The 18,374-nt window shown below is 37.0% G+C and overlaps 2 protein-coding genes across 2 annotated transcripts; one reads left to right on the forward strand and one right to left on the reverse strand.

Moving 5' to 3' along the window:
- Window positions 1-932: 932 nt before the first annotated feature.
- On the forward strand, window positions 933-8,431 carry sycp1 (synaptonemal complex protein 1). The gene is given in 32 exon segments (XM_084542610.1): window positions 933-1,127; window positions 1,385-1,457; window positions 1,542-1,585; window positions 1,691-1,855; window positions 2,031-2,098; window positions 2,208-2,281; window positions 2,400-2,458; window positions 2,546-2,612; window positions 2,779-2,852; window positions 2,937-3,045; window positions 3,380-3,474; window positions 3,569-3,753; window positions 3,849-3,916; window positions 4,011-4,072; window positions 4,174-4,290; window positions 4,600-4,703; window positions 4,804-4,921; window positions 5,040-5,110; window positions 5,185-5,266; window positions 5,356-5,418; window positions 5,494-5,556; window positions 5,652-5,714; window positions 5,806-5,919; window positions 5,995-6,105; window positions 6,185-6,277; window positions 6,355-6,429; window positions 6,510-6,596; window positions 6,686-6,832; window positions 7,680-7,742; window positions 7,832-7,939; window positions 8,039-8,104; window positions 8,220-8,431. Coding segments are annotated over 32 exon segments (2,958 nt in total). The 5' UTR covers window positions 933-998; the 3' UTR covers window positions 8,361-8,431.
- A 131-nt stretch (window positions 8,432-8,562) lies between these two features.
- slc5a8l (solute carrier family 5 member 8, like) lies at window positions 8,563-16,833 on the reverse strand (the record flags this gene model as incomplete). The annotated part of the gene is made up of 15 exons (XM_084542609.1): window positions 8,563-11,497; window positions 11,591-11,676; window positions 11,785-11,894; window positions 12,324-12,514; window positions 12,632-12,718; window positions 12,830-12,897; window positions 13,796-13,908; window positions 14,182-14,270; window positions 14,364-14,493; window positions 14,572-14,712; window positions 15,037-15,191; window positions 15,496-15,563; window positions 15,761-15,812; window positions 16,047-16,112; window positions 16,480-16,833. The coding sequence occupies 15 exons, from the start codon at window positions 16,831-16,833 to the stop codon at window positions 11,384-11,386; spliced, it is 1,824 nt and encodes a 607-aa protein (XP_084398735.1). The 3' UTR covers window positions 8,563-11,383.
- Window positions 16,834-18,374: the final 1,541 nt, after the last annotated feature.

Below are 18,374 nucleotides of genomic sequence, written 5' to 3' on the forward strand. Positions count from 1 at the left end.
TTGCTGGTCCATGTTAGCATACTGGCTAGATATTAATAACTTCTGATTATTTTTTTCCGCTGAGTGAACACTGTAATATAAACATGTACCAAACTGATTATTCAGTGTGGATGGTTAACAAGGTCTAATTAAATTGAACCAGCATATCTCTGTGCTGAAGTCCTGCACCTGTGAATAAGATTTGTAGCACTTAACAACCTTTGTCCCTTATATTAATTAATATATCTCTTACCTAATAAGAACTGATACAATAAGTGGACTGTATAACAAAGATGACAGGGCACATGGTGCTGTTCCACTTTTAAACTTAAAATATTTCCAGGTATCCTAATGCAGTGGATATTACAATTTTTTTATTATCATTATTATTTATGATCTGTAATGACTTTCACGGGCACAAAAAGATTATTTTTATTGTTATTATTATTATTATTATTAGTGTTAATAATAATAATTAAAGTGAGGTAATATCTCTGTAACTTTTTTGTTATTATTATTAGTGTTAATAATAATAATAATAATAATAATAATAATTAGGAATTAGGAACAAAGACCGACGACGCACATATCCGTTAAAAGGCCGTTGAAATAAGCCGTTGACGTACGTAGGAGCACGCGCACATAGTGTGGTCTAATTAAAATAAACCAGGTAACGTTAACACAAAATGTTTAATGTTTATCACTATTATAAATTAGTAAGTTATTTAATTACCCGGTTGTTTTTAAAGAATAGTGCCCAGACTTTGTGAACATTTTTTCTAGTCTTTCGTGGGTATTCGTGCTAATCAGATGTACCCAGGAGGGGCGGTTACAGTTATCTAAGCTAACGTCAACGGTCAATTCGGTAGCTAAAATTATCAAGCTAATGAGCTATGCTAACAGGCTAGTCTTCTGACATTTCTCTGGCTTTTCATTAAAACTGGAATTGTTTTAAATCATTGCAGGTTGGCAACTTTAGTCAACAGAAGCCAAAACGTTGTATTCATGTCAATTTCAGGATGGAGAGAGACCGGGGCTTTAACTTCAAACTGTTGGTGCCTCCCAGGGTGAATACCGGACAGGTATCTGCTGTTAGACCTCAGCGAATTGTCGAAAACTCCGGTGATTTCATGACTTCACTGCAGCAGGTAAGTTACTTAATAAGCTATAGCCACCAATAAGTAAACTGTTAGTCGATAAATATTAACGAATAAAGTCAAAACACTATGATGCTAGCTCAGCATTTACACGTTATGCCATTAGTTGACATTTTAAAAATACAGGATGTGCACTTGTGAAACAGTTTTTCTGTGTGGTGGTTGGATGCACAAATGAACCGAGGTAGTGTAAGTGGCAGTAATCATTAATACCTGTAATGAATAGCTAAGTGTTTTTATTCTTCTAGGGTCTCGCCGAATGCTATGACATGCCTTTGCCCAATACAAGTGTGGTGGCACCAACAAAACCAATCAGGCCAGGTATTTATTTTATTTATTTTACAATGATGGGCTATAACAGCACTGTGCACACTATATTAACTAATTATTGTTTCTTTTCTAAAGACTTTCCCAAGATGAAAGTTGTCCCACCAATGGAAAAAGGCGAGGTAATATTTTCATTGTACCGCATGAATAAGATACACTTGGCCTTTTTTAGTCTGTTTATTCTCAGGTATGTCAGTTTACTTCCTATCATTGTGACTATTGCGCAGAATAATTGCAATCCTGGACAGCTTTATTCCAAGCTGTTTGACGAAGTCGAGAAAATTAAGTGTTGGAAAACCAAAGTCGATTCTGACACTGTGCAAAAGGAAAGGAGTCTCCAGGATAACAAAAGAACAATTGAAACTCAACGCAAAGCCATTCAGGAATTGCAGGTGTGTGTACAGTGACACATTTTTTATCTGTATTTCTCTAACCTCATACAGTATTTACAGTATCCAATAAACAAAGTTGGAACAAAGGCTGTTGGACATATCATGGCCAGTATAACTGAGCTCTTTCACGGATGTGTTTTGTTGTTTTGCTGTTGTACATGTTCTGCCTTTACAGTTTGGAAATGAAAGTCTCAGCGTAAAGCTGGAGGAGCAGATCAGTGAAAATGAGGATCTAAGGAACAAGTATTGGTTTTGCTTGGAAAAACACAGATTCACAGATTGTGAAGTTATTGTTTTATGTATGTTTTTATATCTGTAATTATATGTATACAATTCTCTATTTTGAATACAGCAACAATGTAACAAGGAACTTGTGTAATATACTCAAAGATACTTTTCAGTGGTCAGCAGACAAAATGCATTTATGTAAGTAAAAGGTGCTTTAGATATTCTGCCCATATACAGTACATTTCTTAAACAGAAAGAAAAAAGAAAATAGGGGCACATTGTTGCATATTTTATGACCAGTTTTTATTTATTGTAGTTGAATCTGAAAGAGAAGAAACGCATCACCTATTTATGGAAAATAGGGAGAATATTAAGGTAAGAACCAAAAAATCTACTAGACAGTAGTTAAACAGTTGGGAACGAGGTTTGAATGTCACTTTGCAAGTTCCTTTTTTCTTCTAGAAAATGATTGCAGCGTTTGAAAGCCTGCGTATTCGAGTTGAAGCCGATCAACAAGAGATGCAGAAAGGTATATATATATCTTTGTAAATTGCCTTTAGACACTTAAGTTAGGCGTAAAGAAAGAAAAAGGAAAACATTTGTCGCTATCTACGTTGATTGAATTTGGAATAGATCAACATTCAAGTGTACATGTCCACCAGCAAGAACCATTAACCATTTTATCTATTTTTCAGTCAAAGAAGAAATGCTGCAATTTGAACGACTAACAGAGAAATACCATCAAGAAAATAAGATGAAAGATGAAGAAGTTAGAAGATTTTGTATGAATTTATTTCTGTACATGTAATATTGTACATTTGCCACAACTTTTAAAATGGCAATGTGTTCACAGGTTGCAGTGCTTCAGACTAACCTTAAGGATGAGGAAAATAAACTACAAAAAATCCTGCTTGACCTTGAGGAAGCTCAGAAGAACTGCAAACAACTTCAAGAGGCATCAGGTAAGGCCGTGACTAGATTTTATGGATGGACACAAAATGCTGTGTATTTTTTGATTTAAATTTTACAAAAGGGGTTTTTCTGGACTTCATTATTGGTAGTATAACATTGTTCCTTGAGGATAGTAATGTTAGGGTTAAATGACAGTATTTTTGTACAATTTTATGTCAATACCTTGACTAAAAACAAACTGTTTAATATCAGCAGTGAGAAATTGAAATCCATTTTTCTCTATTTATGTGCAGTTTTCTGATTTGTAAAATAAAGTGAATAGGCCACACTTTAAAGTAGCATTCCCATAACAAAGATTGGATTTCGCTTTTACCATCTTCACAGAGCAACAATTTGAACTTCTCAAAAACTTGACAACTGAAAATGAGTCCCTTCTGCAAAAGCTGAATACTGCTGAGGAGCACTGCAAAGAAACCGAGGTGGGTTTGTTGAGATTCTCGACATTTCCAATGAAACTGAACTTGTGTCTTGTGTTTTGTCTGCTTCAATTGGAATGTTATTGCTTCCTTCAAGAAAAATCAAGAAACTATTGCTGCAGACCTGGAACAAAGTAAAATACAATGTGCACAGATCATTCAAGATAAAGACCTCAGCTTGCAGGAGCTCAGCAGAGTTAAAATTCAACAAGCAGAGAAGCTGGAGCAACTTCAGTCAGCCATTCAAGATCAAAACAACTCACTAGACATAGAGATACACAGGTATAATTAACTCCATAAAGTCCAAAGCACTTTCCAGAGTAAATACAAAATGTCCTCATATCACGTCATGTCTCTTGTTTTAATTCATTTTGAAGGGCCAAAGATCTTGAGGACAAACTCTTGGCAAAAACGAATGAGCTTGAAAGGATGAGTATTCTTTTAGGTAAGCATAATTGGGTTAGATAGGTAGATTTTTTTTATTGTGTGTATGTCAGTAAAATGTATTTCAAGCTAATAAAAAAGGTTTTACTCTACAGGAGAGACCGTGGAGCAAGTTGCACAGAAGGATGGGCTGATAAAAATTCTTGAAGATGAATTGGTATGGGGAATTTTAACATATCTGAGAAGTATTCACCCTTCATTGCAACCTGGCAACCACAGCAATGACTTGACTACTCTATATGTTGTTGTTGTTCCAAGGAAATAAAATCAAAGTCCATTGAGTCCATGAAGGATAAGATTGGTGTCAGTGAAGCCAAAGTGGAACAACTTGGCGCTGAACTTTCAAGGAAAACTGAAGAAGTACAGTTGTTTAAGGTGAGCCAACGAGCTACTTCATAAGGAATCGTGTGTTGAATACTCTAATACAAATACTTAAAAACACATGGCCTTGGAAAACCTTTTTTACTGATACAGAATGAAGCAGAGATGATCTTTGCTGAAAATGATCTACTGAAGAAAGCTCGTGAAGCTGTTGAAAAGGAACAAGACAATTTAAAGGAGAAGTCCTCTTTGACTGAGGTTTTTCTTAATGGAAATGTATTTTTATCATTTAAATATATCCAGTAATATGGGTTAATGCATACACTGCTTAACAACATGGAAATATTGTTTTTATACCCTCAGATTAAAGTGCAGGAGCTGGAGGAACAGTTATTTGCTGAAATAAAGAAAAATAAAGAAAGCACTGTTCAGATGGAGCAACTGAGGAAAGACATCCTGCAGCATAAGTGAGTTCTTAGTAGCTAGCAATTCCATCACATTAGCATGTGGAATATTGTAAAAAACTGGCGTAATCTCAATGTCTAATGTTTAATTTATCTCTCTAAGAGCAAAGTATGAAGAGCTGCTATTGAACTTTAATGATATGCAGTCTGAGAAGATAGCCATTCAACAGCAGTTTGAAAATGGAGACTCTAATATGAAAGCCATTGAGACAAACATGAAGGTCTGAATTATCCATTCAAATTAAATAGACCGTTTTCATGTGTATAATACATTTACTCTGCATTTATTTATGTATCATATACTATCATATGGAAATTCAGAAAACTGTTTTGACTCAGGTGAGTGAAGAGAACGCAGTAAAGCTCAAAGTAGAAATCCAAAGACTGGAAGAAGAAAACCGGTCTTTAAGGTGAGTTTACAGTTTAGAGAGTTTATAGAGTATATAGATGTCAATATTAAAATGTTTGTATTTTCAATATATAGAGGGAATGTACAATCCATTAAAACCAGAATTCAAGGGAAATGTCAAGAAACTGAAACTCTGCGGAAGAAAATTGATGAAACTGTAAGTCTGACGACTATAGTTATCAATAGAAACACGAGGATATGTAATTATGCAGTTCTGAAAGGATTCCTTGTGCTTTTTGAGTACAGTGTGAGCGCCTGCATGAAGAAATCACAGAAAAAGAAAAACATGTAAAATCTGTGGAAACAAAGGTGACTGAAAACAATTACAAGTAGTGTTATACTCATTTATTATTCTCTGGAACTAACAAAACATTGTTTTTTTAGCTGTGTAACCTCAGGAAAAAAATTGAACTTAAATTTAAAGCCCAAGAGGAGTGCAAGAAAGAGGTTTGTAATGAGCATGAAACTGTAGATATACATTACATGGAAAATCATTGTTGTTTATTCTGTCTTCATTTGTATTTTATTGATTTATTTTTTAGAATAAAACGCTTAAGAAACAAATAGCAAAGGAGACTTCAAAATCCAGTGAACTTGAAATGATGGTATGGTGATGTTTCTTTTGTATCTTCGAGTTATTAATGTTGAAGTATTACCCAGTTCACCAGTTTAATGTGGATGATTGTCTTTATTTTGATTAATTGTATGCATGAGGAGTCGCAGAACCTTAAAAGACTAAAAGAGGAAGACCATCTGAAGCTATTTAAAGAACTTGAGTCAAAATCCACCTTTGCAGCAGAGCTTGAAAATTAGGTTACTTTTATAATGTAATGTTATGCAAAGCATTTTCGCTCCTCAGAGTAAAAAAAATCCATTTTGTTACAGGTAAAAAAGCTCAGCTCAACAGCAGAAGAGTCCGTTAAGATAAAGGAAGACACAGAACTTAAGTGTCAACACAAGATTGCAGATATGGTTGCACTGATGGAAAAACATAAAGTAAGGTGATAAATAGTTTTATCTACTGTGAAATGGTCCCATACCGTATATTGCATTAAACTTGACTTGTCATTACCAGAGCCAGTATGACCGGATGGTTGAAGAAAAGAATGCAGAACTTGATGAGAAGAAGAAAAAAGAAATGATAACGGTTGCTCATGTGAAATCACTGGTATGCTGTATAAATGAACAGTAGTACAATTAAATAATTACACAATAAACAATAAAGTTACTTCTTTTCCTAATCAGGAGTCGGATCTCTCAAAACATAAGGCAGAAAATGATCGGCTGAAGAAACACCTGAAGACAGAAACAACAAAGAAAGTATGATCTAGTTTGAATCAATTGCAGTTACTGAATCAGGTTGCATGTTGCCTTCCGCTCAAGAAACACTTTACCTTTAGGAAGACCTGCAGAAACAACTGACTGATTTCAAGAAAGACATGTCTATGGTGAAAATTGCTCAGCCATTACATGCAACGAACAAGGAGGTACAGTAATGCCCAGAAAATGGGCTGCCATTGGTGGTAAGGTTTGTCATAGTTTGCACTTAAGCAAGAATGTGTCTTTAATCTTTCAGCCAACGTCCTCAAACAATAAGCAAGGTGGAGGTTCTGACACCCCAAAGGAGAGGTCTTCAAAGGGTCGTGTGTTTGACCTCTCGAAGACCAGGACAACTTCTCATCACCGCAAGGAAGATGGGAGGACAGGAGTTTTTGAGACAGTGGTGAGTCTAAAAAGCTCTAGACAGATTAATAAAATTGTCTTGTTTTAAACACATCCTTACATTTATTACACAGAAATATTGAATAACACTATTGTGGTCACATTTAATCCTGCAGCAGTATTTGTTTGTAATAGTCACTGTTCATTATTCACATGAACTGTGGATGAGAACATCGATTTGGAATGTTTGTGCACGCGATGGCTGTATATTTGTATGTTGAAATTAAAAACTAAAGAGTCACTTAAATGAAAAGATTTATTTGCAAACCACACATACATTTCTGAAACAGAAGCAGTGTGGATGTCATAAGATGAGCTATGTGACTGAGTGGATATATGGTGAGTGGTTACTGGTATTGGGAAATAAGAAATATATTTAAAAAAAAAAGTTAATTAAGTGATTTGTCGTGAGACAACTAGTATGCTGTGCCCAGATGCTTCTAGTCAGTTCAAGCTCAAGGCTATGCCCAATAATTACCTTAATTAAGGCAAAAAAGCAAGAAACAACTGTAGAGGCTGGAGGACAGTGTATGAGAAGTGTCTTTCTTATTAACTGTATGTAAACAGTGAACAAGTGTAGTGTGAGCATGTCATTATAGGCTATTACCAGATGATACTCGTATCATTTGAAATTAGATTAACTGTGCAATAACATCTTATGTTGTGAAGGAATCGACCACTGAATCCCTACAAACACCACGTGGAACAACACTAAAGACAAAGGTAGACAACAGTTTAATCTGTTCTTAAACTAAATGGCTATAGAGATAATTCTATCCTTCATCAATGGGCTTCTGTCTACTGTAGCATTTTTAATATCTCTGACTGACACTGACTTTGCATCCTAGCACATTGAAAATGAAGTTATGGAAACCCCAGGAAACAGGATTGTGGGAACATCAAAGATCAAAGTAATATACTGTGATTAATCTGACATTTTCTAAAATGAATAGAAATATGAATGTCTTTGATGACATTTACTCCTTTAATTTCCTTTCAGTCCTACAGAATAAGAACACCCCCTTCTGCTGAAAAGGAAACACAGTGGGGAAAGAGCACCGTTGAGCTTGACCCCAGGTCTGACAGCTCTGATCAAAATGATATCTTGGTTAGTACTGTTTTTATTGATGTTTTTTGTGAATTTGATCTGTATATTTTCTCCAAAGTTGCCACATTTAAAGAGTTCTTCTGTTTCTTGTCTTGATAGACGTTTGCAAATGGGCCTGAATCCACTTTTTCTGCTCCATACCACAAACTCAACATCTTCAAAAAGGTAAAATCACCGTAGTGGTACATCATGGTTTGAGGAAAAATGGATTTAATTTGCATGGGTAAAGTTTAAAAAAGCCATTTTATTTTGATTAAATAAACTGGAAAATGATTTTCAGATTCAGAGCCCTGTCAGTCGTAAATCACCAGGACACTCTTTAAAGCTGGCTGCAATGAAACGGATGAGGGATGCTGGTTGGACAGCTGTTACTGGCTGTGACAAAAAAAAGAAGACGACCAATGAGAAGATCTTTGCATAGCTACTGCTATTTCAGGTCAGATAAACAGTGATGATAATATTAGACAGGTGTAGGTGTTGATCTTAATAGTTTAATGTTCATATAGTGATAAAAAAATGTATTCATTAATTTTTTTCTTAACATGCATAGCTATTATTGCTGTTAGGAAGAGCCACCATTTGTTAACAACTTAAGGATTTCAGTGTTCGTATTGCAAGTTTTTAGCAAGTTTCTTTTCAGGTTTTTGGTTAGATTTTAAGCTTCATGTATTCTGCATGAGATTCTGTTTGTTGCAGTGCTGTTGTATGGAATAACTTCTACTGGTGTTCAGATGAAAGTTAATTCTGCACAAGTTCATTTTGTTGATGTTGGAAAGGTGTGCTTGTACATTACTAATTAAATACATTAATGTATCCAAGTGTTAACAGTTCTACAAGTAAAAGCAATGTTCAGATCGTTCAGTATTGCCCTTGTTTGAATTTTCTGTCCATTATCATTTTCCATTTTAAACTTTCACATGGGTAATAGTTCAGGCTTTCAGTTATACTTAGTGAAAATTGTGAAGACATTTGAAATTGTAGGAACTCTTTAATGAAGGAACTCGAGGCGAAATTGTGACTGGTCTTCAGAAACTGTAGGTACATTATCGTAGATTGGATGGCCATCATAAAGTCCTCCAGAAATTACAAGAATGTCATCATCTGCGACAGATGCATCTCCTGGAAATTAAATTGGTATTTTTAACTGCCAATAATAAATGAAGTAGTTTGCATTGATTGTGTGATAAAGGAGAACTCCTTACCGGTGTCGTCTGCGTTGTTAAGAGGCAGATGCAAGAATTGGATTTTTGGTTTGCATTTGTGATACATAAACATAACTGTTGCCACGGCAAACAGTCCAAGCATAGCACTGAAGACAATGGTCATGTTCCTTTCAGAAATGTTAAGGCCCAAACCTAGCATCACAGCAAAAAGGAAGGAGTTCAGTCCTTTGAAGTGTTAAATAAAAACACACAACGGGCAGTGAAATTATGGATAAAACACTGGTGCTTACCTGGTGTAGTTGTATTCTCTGCATCTAAGGTTGTATTGGCAGGGTGAGATGAATTTTCAGTTGTAGTGACTGGACTCTCAGTTGTACTTATGTTGCCTGTTGTGGAGTTGACTGTTTGCGTTGTCTGACTAGTAAATGTTGGAGTTTGAGTGCTAGGTGTTGTGAGGTTTGTCAGTGATGTACTATTTGTGTGAGTAGTCAAGTCGGTTGTTGACAGAGAAGTCGCCGGGTGACTTGTGCTCCCAGTTGGGACATCTGTGGCGTTGGAGAGTATTCCATCATCCGTCTTTGCGCTGGTTTATTGTGTTGTGTTCTCAGTCATGTTAGCGATAACAGTTACAGTAGAGTTAAACGATGTTGACATAGTAGTTGGAAGTGTCAGGTTTAAGTCAGAAGTTGCTGATGGAGGTGTGATGGTCACATTCCTGTTTTCTGTTTGTCCCACAGCAAAAGTAAGTGCAAGAAGGCAACAAGCCAAGCCAGCAGACTTTGTATCCATGACTCTTAAGTCCTGAACAGGAAAACAAAACATGGACTGAGTATCACTAGATTGTATCAATAAAGTTGTCCAGTTTTCATTTATAGATAGATAGATAGATAGATAGATAGATAGATAGATAGATAGATAGATAGATAGATCGATAGATAGCCTTTATTGTCCCATAAGGAAATTTGTTTCCACAGTCTGTCACGGAAAAACACAAAACAGTGCATATAATGCAGACATGAGCAACATATACATACAAACAAAAAGACCATAACAAACGCACCGTGAGCAAACACAACCATACATTGAACAACAGTACATGATATCATCACACTCAGGAGGGCTAGGTCTGCACGAGGTTTAATGGGGCAGATTATTTTTATCTCAGTGTTATGCTGTAGAAATAATATTTAATCATGTTGCCTTTGGAGGGACCTCATGTTCAGCACATTTTCACTAAACTAAATGACTGTGTACACACTAAGGAAGCGCATAAATGCTACCAACTCTCCGATCTTTTGTTGTTACTTTGAAAGAAACTCATCTGTTCTCCCTCTCATATGAAAGCTTGACTAAGTCTGAACCTTGCTAAGCAGATCAATGCCTTTTACAGAACTAGTGCTGTAGACAAATTTTAAAAATTTAGCTCACCTTGTTCTGTAATGTTTAAATGAAAACAGTAGCTTAGTTCACCTCCGCGGTCGTGAATCAGTCTCCATGCCACAGTTGGCTCTGTACTTCCTACAACTTGTGAACAGCTAGCCGTCTGATTTGCTGGCATAGTGGCAGATAAAAGTGGGCAGGGCAGTGCTTTGTAAACTTCCTCTATTGTATGTTCCCAAGGAGACAAAGGACAAGGTTATAAACTAGTCCAAAGCTCAAGCTAAATCTCTTCCTCTTAGTTCAAATACATTTTACAACCCTTACTAGAAGAGATGTTGTTGCCAAATGAATTACTAACACATAAATGCATTTCTTTTTAACTTCACTTTTACTGTTAAAGGTCAAACAACTCGCTGTGGGCTGTGTGCTGAGTTTATGTGCTTGTGTATGTGTTTACAGTCCTTCTATTAAAGTTGAACTTTGTACAATTCTTTTTTATTGGCAGTTAGCATGTGTACAGGCAATTTCAAAAGGAGTGCACAATTTCCATATAAAAACAACTACATAATAAACAAATAAACAATATTATCTGCGCCAAGAGGAAGTGAAGGACAATGTTCATCAGCAACAACTGAACGAAGAGCAATAAAAGTTGAACAATGTTGCCACATCCCCAATAAACAGGAAGGTGTGGAGCACAATAAGTGATGACCTTGTGTTGTTTTAAAAACCTTGTTCTACATTAACGGCTAACTTATTTTATTCTACCACAAATTGTTACATAATATTTTCCTTAATTTCTTCTGTTGTCGACATGCTTAAGTTAGCAACATAAATATGCAGAGTCTGAGCCTTACTACTAGCTTTAAAACTGTCGAAGTATTATATCGATGCAGTAGCATTACAGCTTCGTGGCTCTTTCACCATCTTTGCTTATGACATCGAGGTCTGAGAACGCGTAGTTGTCAACTCCGATGTGAATGTCTTTTTCTTCGTTCTTTGTGATGTCTGGTGTCTGTAACAAATGAAGAACAGATTTGGCAAATGTTTAAGTATACGCCTCATTTGATACCAGTTATCTATCGAAGGTTTAAGGGCGTGATCTCACCTCTGATTTACTGCAAAAGTTGAAGCAGGCCAAATCACTCATCCTCACAAACAGATCAGGGTTCATCTTCTCTTGCTTGCATCCACCTATAACAGACAATGGCACACAATTCCTTATTTGTTTTACAGTTGATTTTCAAAGTAAAACTTTGATTGTGTATCTGCAGTAGTAGAGGTTGGCAAGTGATATCTCACCTGTGATCATGCTCACTAGCAGGCCACACACTATTGTGGTCAGTGAGCCCAACAGAGAAAAGTAGACGTAGGACAGAGAGTACCAGGTGTCTGCTAGAGGTGGCCTGACACTGGAAGGGGAAGGAAATCTATTTTTAAATCATTCTGCTGATACTCTACACAACTTCCATCTGATGATAAAACAACCCACAGCGATCTACACTATACATTAATTTGTTGATCAGCTGGTTATTTAAAATGCTGGAACTACAGTTTTAATGAATATTAATATATATAGTTCAATAATATATTTAATTAGTTAATATTTAATTCATAATTTGTCTCTGGATAGTGTCTCTATGTATTCTTTGCTCAGTTATAATGAGTTTATTATGAAATACATTTTAAACTATATTCCAGAAAACAACATGCTGTTGTCAGGGATATTTGTAGTATCTGAGGTAAATTAGCCAGTCTTTTTGTACAAAATACTAATTTACTGTGACTGCTCTCGTTTGGTTGAGTAACAGTAGATGGACCGTAGATGTGAAATGACTCACTCAGTTTGTGGAGTTGTCACTGGAGTGGTCCAGGGCATTGTTGTTGTGTAGTTTAGGCCCATACTGTTGTTGCATCCTGCAGTGCTGACTGGGAGAGGATTTGTATTTTCACTTGTTGGTGGGTAAAGCTGGCTTCCAATCCCCACCCACAGAGTCAACACTAGACCAACGAACATTCCCAGGAGTCCTCCCTGTAGAGTAAGTATGACTGCAGTGAGCTACTTTCTCATTGAGTTAGTTTTGTATTTTCACTGACTGCAGTTGTGATATCTGTTCTGCTGAATGCTCCAGTAGTATGAAACACTCACTATTGAATTTGATGTGCGGAAAAGCATGCCTAATAGATAGAGACCGAGAAGAGGCCCGCCGATCATGCCAAATATGGACAGAGCTGCCTGAAAATAGAAAAACTGTCAGGAGGCTTGTAGTTCATAACATTCAGCTTGTGGTGGTGCTGTATAGCAATGGATGACGACAGTATGTTTGTGCGTGGTGTTCAAGTTTACCTGCAGTACGCTTCCCATCAGCGAAGCAACTCCAGCCATCCCAATACACACCCCTCCAAAGAATACACCTGAGAGTTGGTCATATCAGCATCAGTAAAAGTAACTTTGCGTATCCAAAGACTCTTCTTTCTCATCAACATTTAGTGAGAGTTGTAACAGAGGTCCAGTTTTTCATTGAAAAATAGTGCTTCTTAGTTGAATGAAACACAGTCTATGAAATGAAATTAAAGAGTCCTAGATTTGACTTGAAATATGAAGTCTGAAGACTGAGTTTCTTTCCCTACCATAAATGACAGCTCAAACTGATATGGTGTGCAATCAGCATTTAGATCCATGCTAAAGAACGTTTATATTACTAAGAAAATGGTGAATTTTTCTTGCTGCAGAATTCCTTTTACAGAAAAACTAGTAAGTCGATCCATGCCTTTCCTCCCAGAAGTTCAACGAATCAGCACGTTCCTTCCTGTGCAGGTATTTCTCAGTAAATCTACCTCTTGGCACAGTTCAGATTATTCTAGCACGAACCTATCCTTCCTGAGAAATCTAATTGTGGAAACTGTTGACAGATACGTTTGAATGGTTGCATTTTGTTGCAACACAGGGAAAGGAAAACAAGATTTTATGTACAGTTGTCAGGCAAGCAATTATCCATCCATTACAGCACATGGAATCATCAATCAGAATGAGTGAATGAATTATGTTTACGGGCTTTCCCTCAGATTTTTAACAAATGTCTATGAAGATATTCAGCCTGACTACTGGGCTTGTTGCGTTTTCATTAAGATATTTAGCCACTCATCCAGGTAGCTTCTTCCGTTCTTCATTCTAAATTTCCAATAATGTCTCATATTAAAGAGATATGGAAAGGTGTTAAAAGAAATAATTGTACAGAACAGTTTAGGTCTGTACAATCAGCATTCTCCTGATTCTTGGACTACTTTTAAAGTATTTTTTTACACAACTTACTCAGGCCCATATTCATCCAGTATATTTGCTTGTCCGTGAGGTTTTTCCACACTGGAAGGATGAAGTCTTCCCCCGTGACAGCAACGAGAGCATTAATGCTGGAAGACACCGTGCTGAAAAACATGAAACAGTAAGCTTCTAGACATTGAACGGAACAGGAAGGCATGATGAGACTGCAGAGAAGATTAGATAGTAATATGCAGATGCTGTATTTTTGCATTCATGCAAAAATAACTTGTTTTTCAGTAGACACTGGCAGTATAACAGGCAGCAAATAAGCCCAGGTATTGTCAGTTAATTGTTCATTATGTGCTTGAACATTTCCTAAATGCTTGATTCTTGTCCATAAAATAATGTGTTTTTTTTCCTTTTTCCTAAGATCTCACCTTAGGGTACCACTATATGCTGCAGCCACAAACAGGCCAGGGATTCCAGGGTAGATTGCCAGAATATCCATCACAAGGTAGGGCAGCATCTAGTTGACAAATGTAAACCCTTTGTACATAAGGATCTGTTATATAACAAAGTAAATGGTAATGACTAAAGAGAAAATTGCAGTTGTAGTTACCTGGTCAGGGGTTTGTACATCTTTATTTAAAAGTGGGTCACAGTCTTTGTAAATGGAGTACATGGTGAAGCCAGTAAGCATAGCCAGGGTCACAGTTACACACAAGCCAACCATGTTCAAATACAAAGACCTGAGAGATGAAAGAAGACTTGTCAGCACATGAAACCTTGCAGCACGCAATGTACGGTTTCGCTTCAGGAATGCTCACATCTTGGCATGTCCCAAGGTCTTGCAGGAGATGTAGCGTTGCACCTGGGACTGGTTGATCGCGTACACAGACGCCCACATAATGCTTCCACCAATTACTATGCCCCAGAAAGTATGGCGCTTCAAAGGATCTGGGTCAAAGCTGTGGTAAAAATTTTAATATGTGAAAGAATACAGAGTGCAGTAGACAATGCTTGAGAGAACATTAGAGAACATCACCAGTACAAATGTCTGATAATACGTTAGGATATTTTATAGGCAATAATTAGGCTTTTCTATTTATGGAAATACATATTTCCAAGAAGTTCTTTTCCTTGGATACTACAGCAGTTAAGATTCACAAGAAACAGTTATAGCAAGCTGGTCTGACTGTTTTTTTCTGTAACCATAAACAACAACAAGCCGTACCCAACTGGCTGACAAGAAGCTCTAACACTATTTGATACAAGTCTGTTTATGTACTTACTCAAACGCTTTTAGTCGCCCTCCTTCGTCAGCATCTTCCCAAATCTTTGTCAGGCCTCCCTGCACTACAGCTCCTCTGGCTATAACAGCCACAAAACCACTCAGCATGATCATCATCTGCAGCACGTCTGTCCAGATCACTGCTTTCAGACCACCCTGAAACAAAGACCATGTTAGAGTCGACTTAACTGTTGAGTTAAGCACTTGGTGAGAGTTACGCTGAGTTAAAATATATACAATGAATAATTTTACTTTAAAAAGCGAATCCTATCTTTTTATTTCCTCAAACTAAAATATGTGGATGGTAATACTAAAATATTCACTTGGTCATAAAAACCCTGATGAACCACATTTTTTATTTTTTTTTTAAATACACTGACTCCAGGAGTCAGTCTGTGTATAACACACAAGTATAACACATCATTTTTTATTTTATTTTTTTAAATAAAACAATACCAACCAAAGTGCAGTAGACAATGCACACTGCTCCTGTAGCCACTAGCACACCCCACAGATCAAGCCCAGTGACTGAGAAATAAAATCAAATCTCCATTATTATTGACTATACAGATGTTTTGTACATTGACACTAGATATGTGGTTTTGCCTTTATTTAAACAAGAAACAGTTCACCTCCTCATTTTCGTTTCAACCACCAGAAACACAGAAGCGAGAATAATTAACCATATAAACTCGCAACAAATTGTTTTGTGTGCTTTGACTTACTTTGATTTAGTGCAAGAGCTGGAGCATAGACGACTAAACCTGTGTACAGCGCCTGAGAAGAGACCATTAGTTGATTAAACGGAAGCATAACAAGCATGTGATTCATATTAACAGTTCTTTTCAATCTGCTGTCAAGAACCAGTTGTACATAAAGTCAAAGAGGAAAAAGGGTAGATGTCGGTTTATCATGTTACATTTTCCATTGTCATCACTGATTGTGATTGTTCCAAAAAACATTCCTCTCTTTTATTTATTTATTTTAGTTACAAAAACATGTTTTGTTTACCGTCTGAGCGATGTACATTGAGGTCCCAATTATCCGAACTGGTCGGCTGAAGCGCATCTCCAGGTACTAGAAATGAAAAGGAAACGTATACAATAAAACATCGTTAAACTAATAATTTGGTCCGCATCGTATAAGCATCCATTTTAAATGTTAAAGGTATTAGTTTATTTGTTTTATGTTTCTCGTTTTCTACCACTTTCTTGCACCTTTTTGAGGAAAACACTTTTTTAGCAGTTGTTTGTGCCAAGTGTAGTGGATGAATCATTAGCTACATTAACTTTAAGTGGGATTTTTGTAGACTTCCTATAAAACAGATTTGCTTTGTTTGCTTTATTGATCTTTGCATGTTAAGTTCTTCACTTGTTGCACCTTTCCACTCCATTTGTACCAGCATTATTATGAACTACTTTTATTAACTGTTGCATCTCCATACCTCGTAGGCACTGGTAATCCCCAGTCGATAGAAAACCGGGACAAAGATCTCAGCTGTGATCACAGACATGATGGCATAGGAGAAAGCAAAGAGCCAGTACGCAGCTCCGAACCGGTAAGCCTCAGCAGGGGTCCCAATGACTGTGATGCCAGACATGAAGCTGGCAGTGAGTGACATGGCAACCGGTATGGCTGTCATTTGCCGTCCACCCAACAAGAACTCTGCACTGCTGGTCTCCTTTCGACCTCGGATGGCCTGGAAGAGACCCATGCCAGCTGCCGCCAAAATTATTGCCGCGAACACCACATAATCCCACACAGAGAAGGTGGCCACTGGTCCTCCTGTACCAGTCATGGTCGGTCCAGTTCAGCAATACTAAATAAGTTTTTTGATGTCCTGATTACTAAGAGCAAAATCACACACTAACAGCAGCAGCTATCATTTAAAGTCTCTTCTCAAGCTTTCAACAAAGAGCAGATACCTATTTCCAAAGATTTCTCATCCAAGTTTTAGTCCTCTGCTGCTTCCAGCTTTGCTGCTTCAACTATCAGACAAGTCTGCTACTGACAACACTCTCGGCAGTAGTCTTGTCTGCTGTAATTCTTTCGGCTGACTATAAAGATTAGTTCACTTTAGTTAATAATCCATCAAGGTCACAAGGTACCAACAACTGCTATAATTTCAGTGACTGTAAAAGATGATCCTGTTCTATGTCTCAGATTATGGTCTGAGATTGTCTGTCTTAAAGATGTCTCTTTTCCTCACTTTAATGAAGTGACATCTTAAAACATTCAGGAGGGGTTTATATACAAATCCAGGTTACTCAGTACTGACTAGTTATGTCAGGAATTTTAAGAGGAGGACAGGTTAAATCTTTGGTCACTTCTCCTGCTGTCACGTCATGTTTTGTTCGCCGCACAGTCAGATGTGATTACCATTGCATTACTTAACATTTGGTTATCTCCCCAAAACTCCAAGGTGTCAGGGGGAAAAATGCAGCTATAAGATTAATGTGCTGCACATGATTAAGAAAAGTAGGTGTAAGCTTTTATTCTGGAGCTTTTTGTCGGCACAACAGAAAGTGCTATCTAAAGATGAGAGATTTTATGGTTGATTCATTCAAGTCACTCTTGTTGAGGCAATCAGTCACTGTAAATTCTCAAAAAGTTAATGTAAAATGACTCATACTGTTAATGTTTGCAAATGTAAATAAGAGCCGCGGAGGACGAATGCGCAGCCGAAACGGACACTGAACTGTCATTATAGAGCTTAAATGTTCGTTATATGGTCATATTTTTGTGAACGTCAAACTCAGTCACTGATAAACTGAAGACTGACAACATCTGCCAGTCAGTTAATCATGCACATTGTAAAAGATATCTGTTAGATAAGGACTCATGTTTGTCAAGAGGAAATGGGGCCGAGTGGTGTCTACTCCTTAGTACCTGTTAATAGCTCAGTTTATGACACGGCACATGTCTCTCTGCTCTTCCACTGAAAGAAAAATATTGATCATCACCACTTGTTTGAGAGACTTTGACTATTCCCGACAATCATTAAACAAAAAGAGTTCATTGTTTACTGTAGGACGTTGCTTAGCTTATGCCCACTGCAGGTTATTGTTATTATTATTATTTTAACTGCCACAGAGCAGATTAGATAAACCTGCTCTAAATGTTCTCACAATCTGCCAGTTTGTTTTTCTTGCTCAAGTGGCTTACTGATTTGTGCTGTTAACCCATAGTGCACTGAAACAGCACATGAAATTTTAATTAAAATAACCTTCACTTGATTTTTATTTAAATGAGAGACAGGTTTTGGAAGGGAAAGTAAAACTCTGGTTAAAAACGATCAGCTCCTTGCTAAGCAGAAATGAGGCTGTTGTGTGTTTTGTG

The sequence above is a fragment of the Chelon labrosus genome (assembly GCF_963514085.1).
Source record: "Chelon labrosus genome assembly, chromosome: 4".
Taxonomy (NCBI): domain Eukaryota; kingdom Metazoa; phylum Chordata; class Actinopteri; order Mugiliformes; family Mugilidae; genus Chelon; species Chelon labrosus.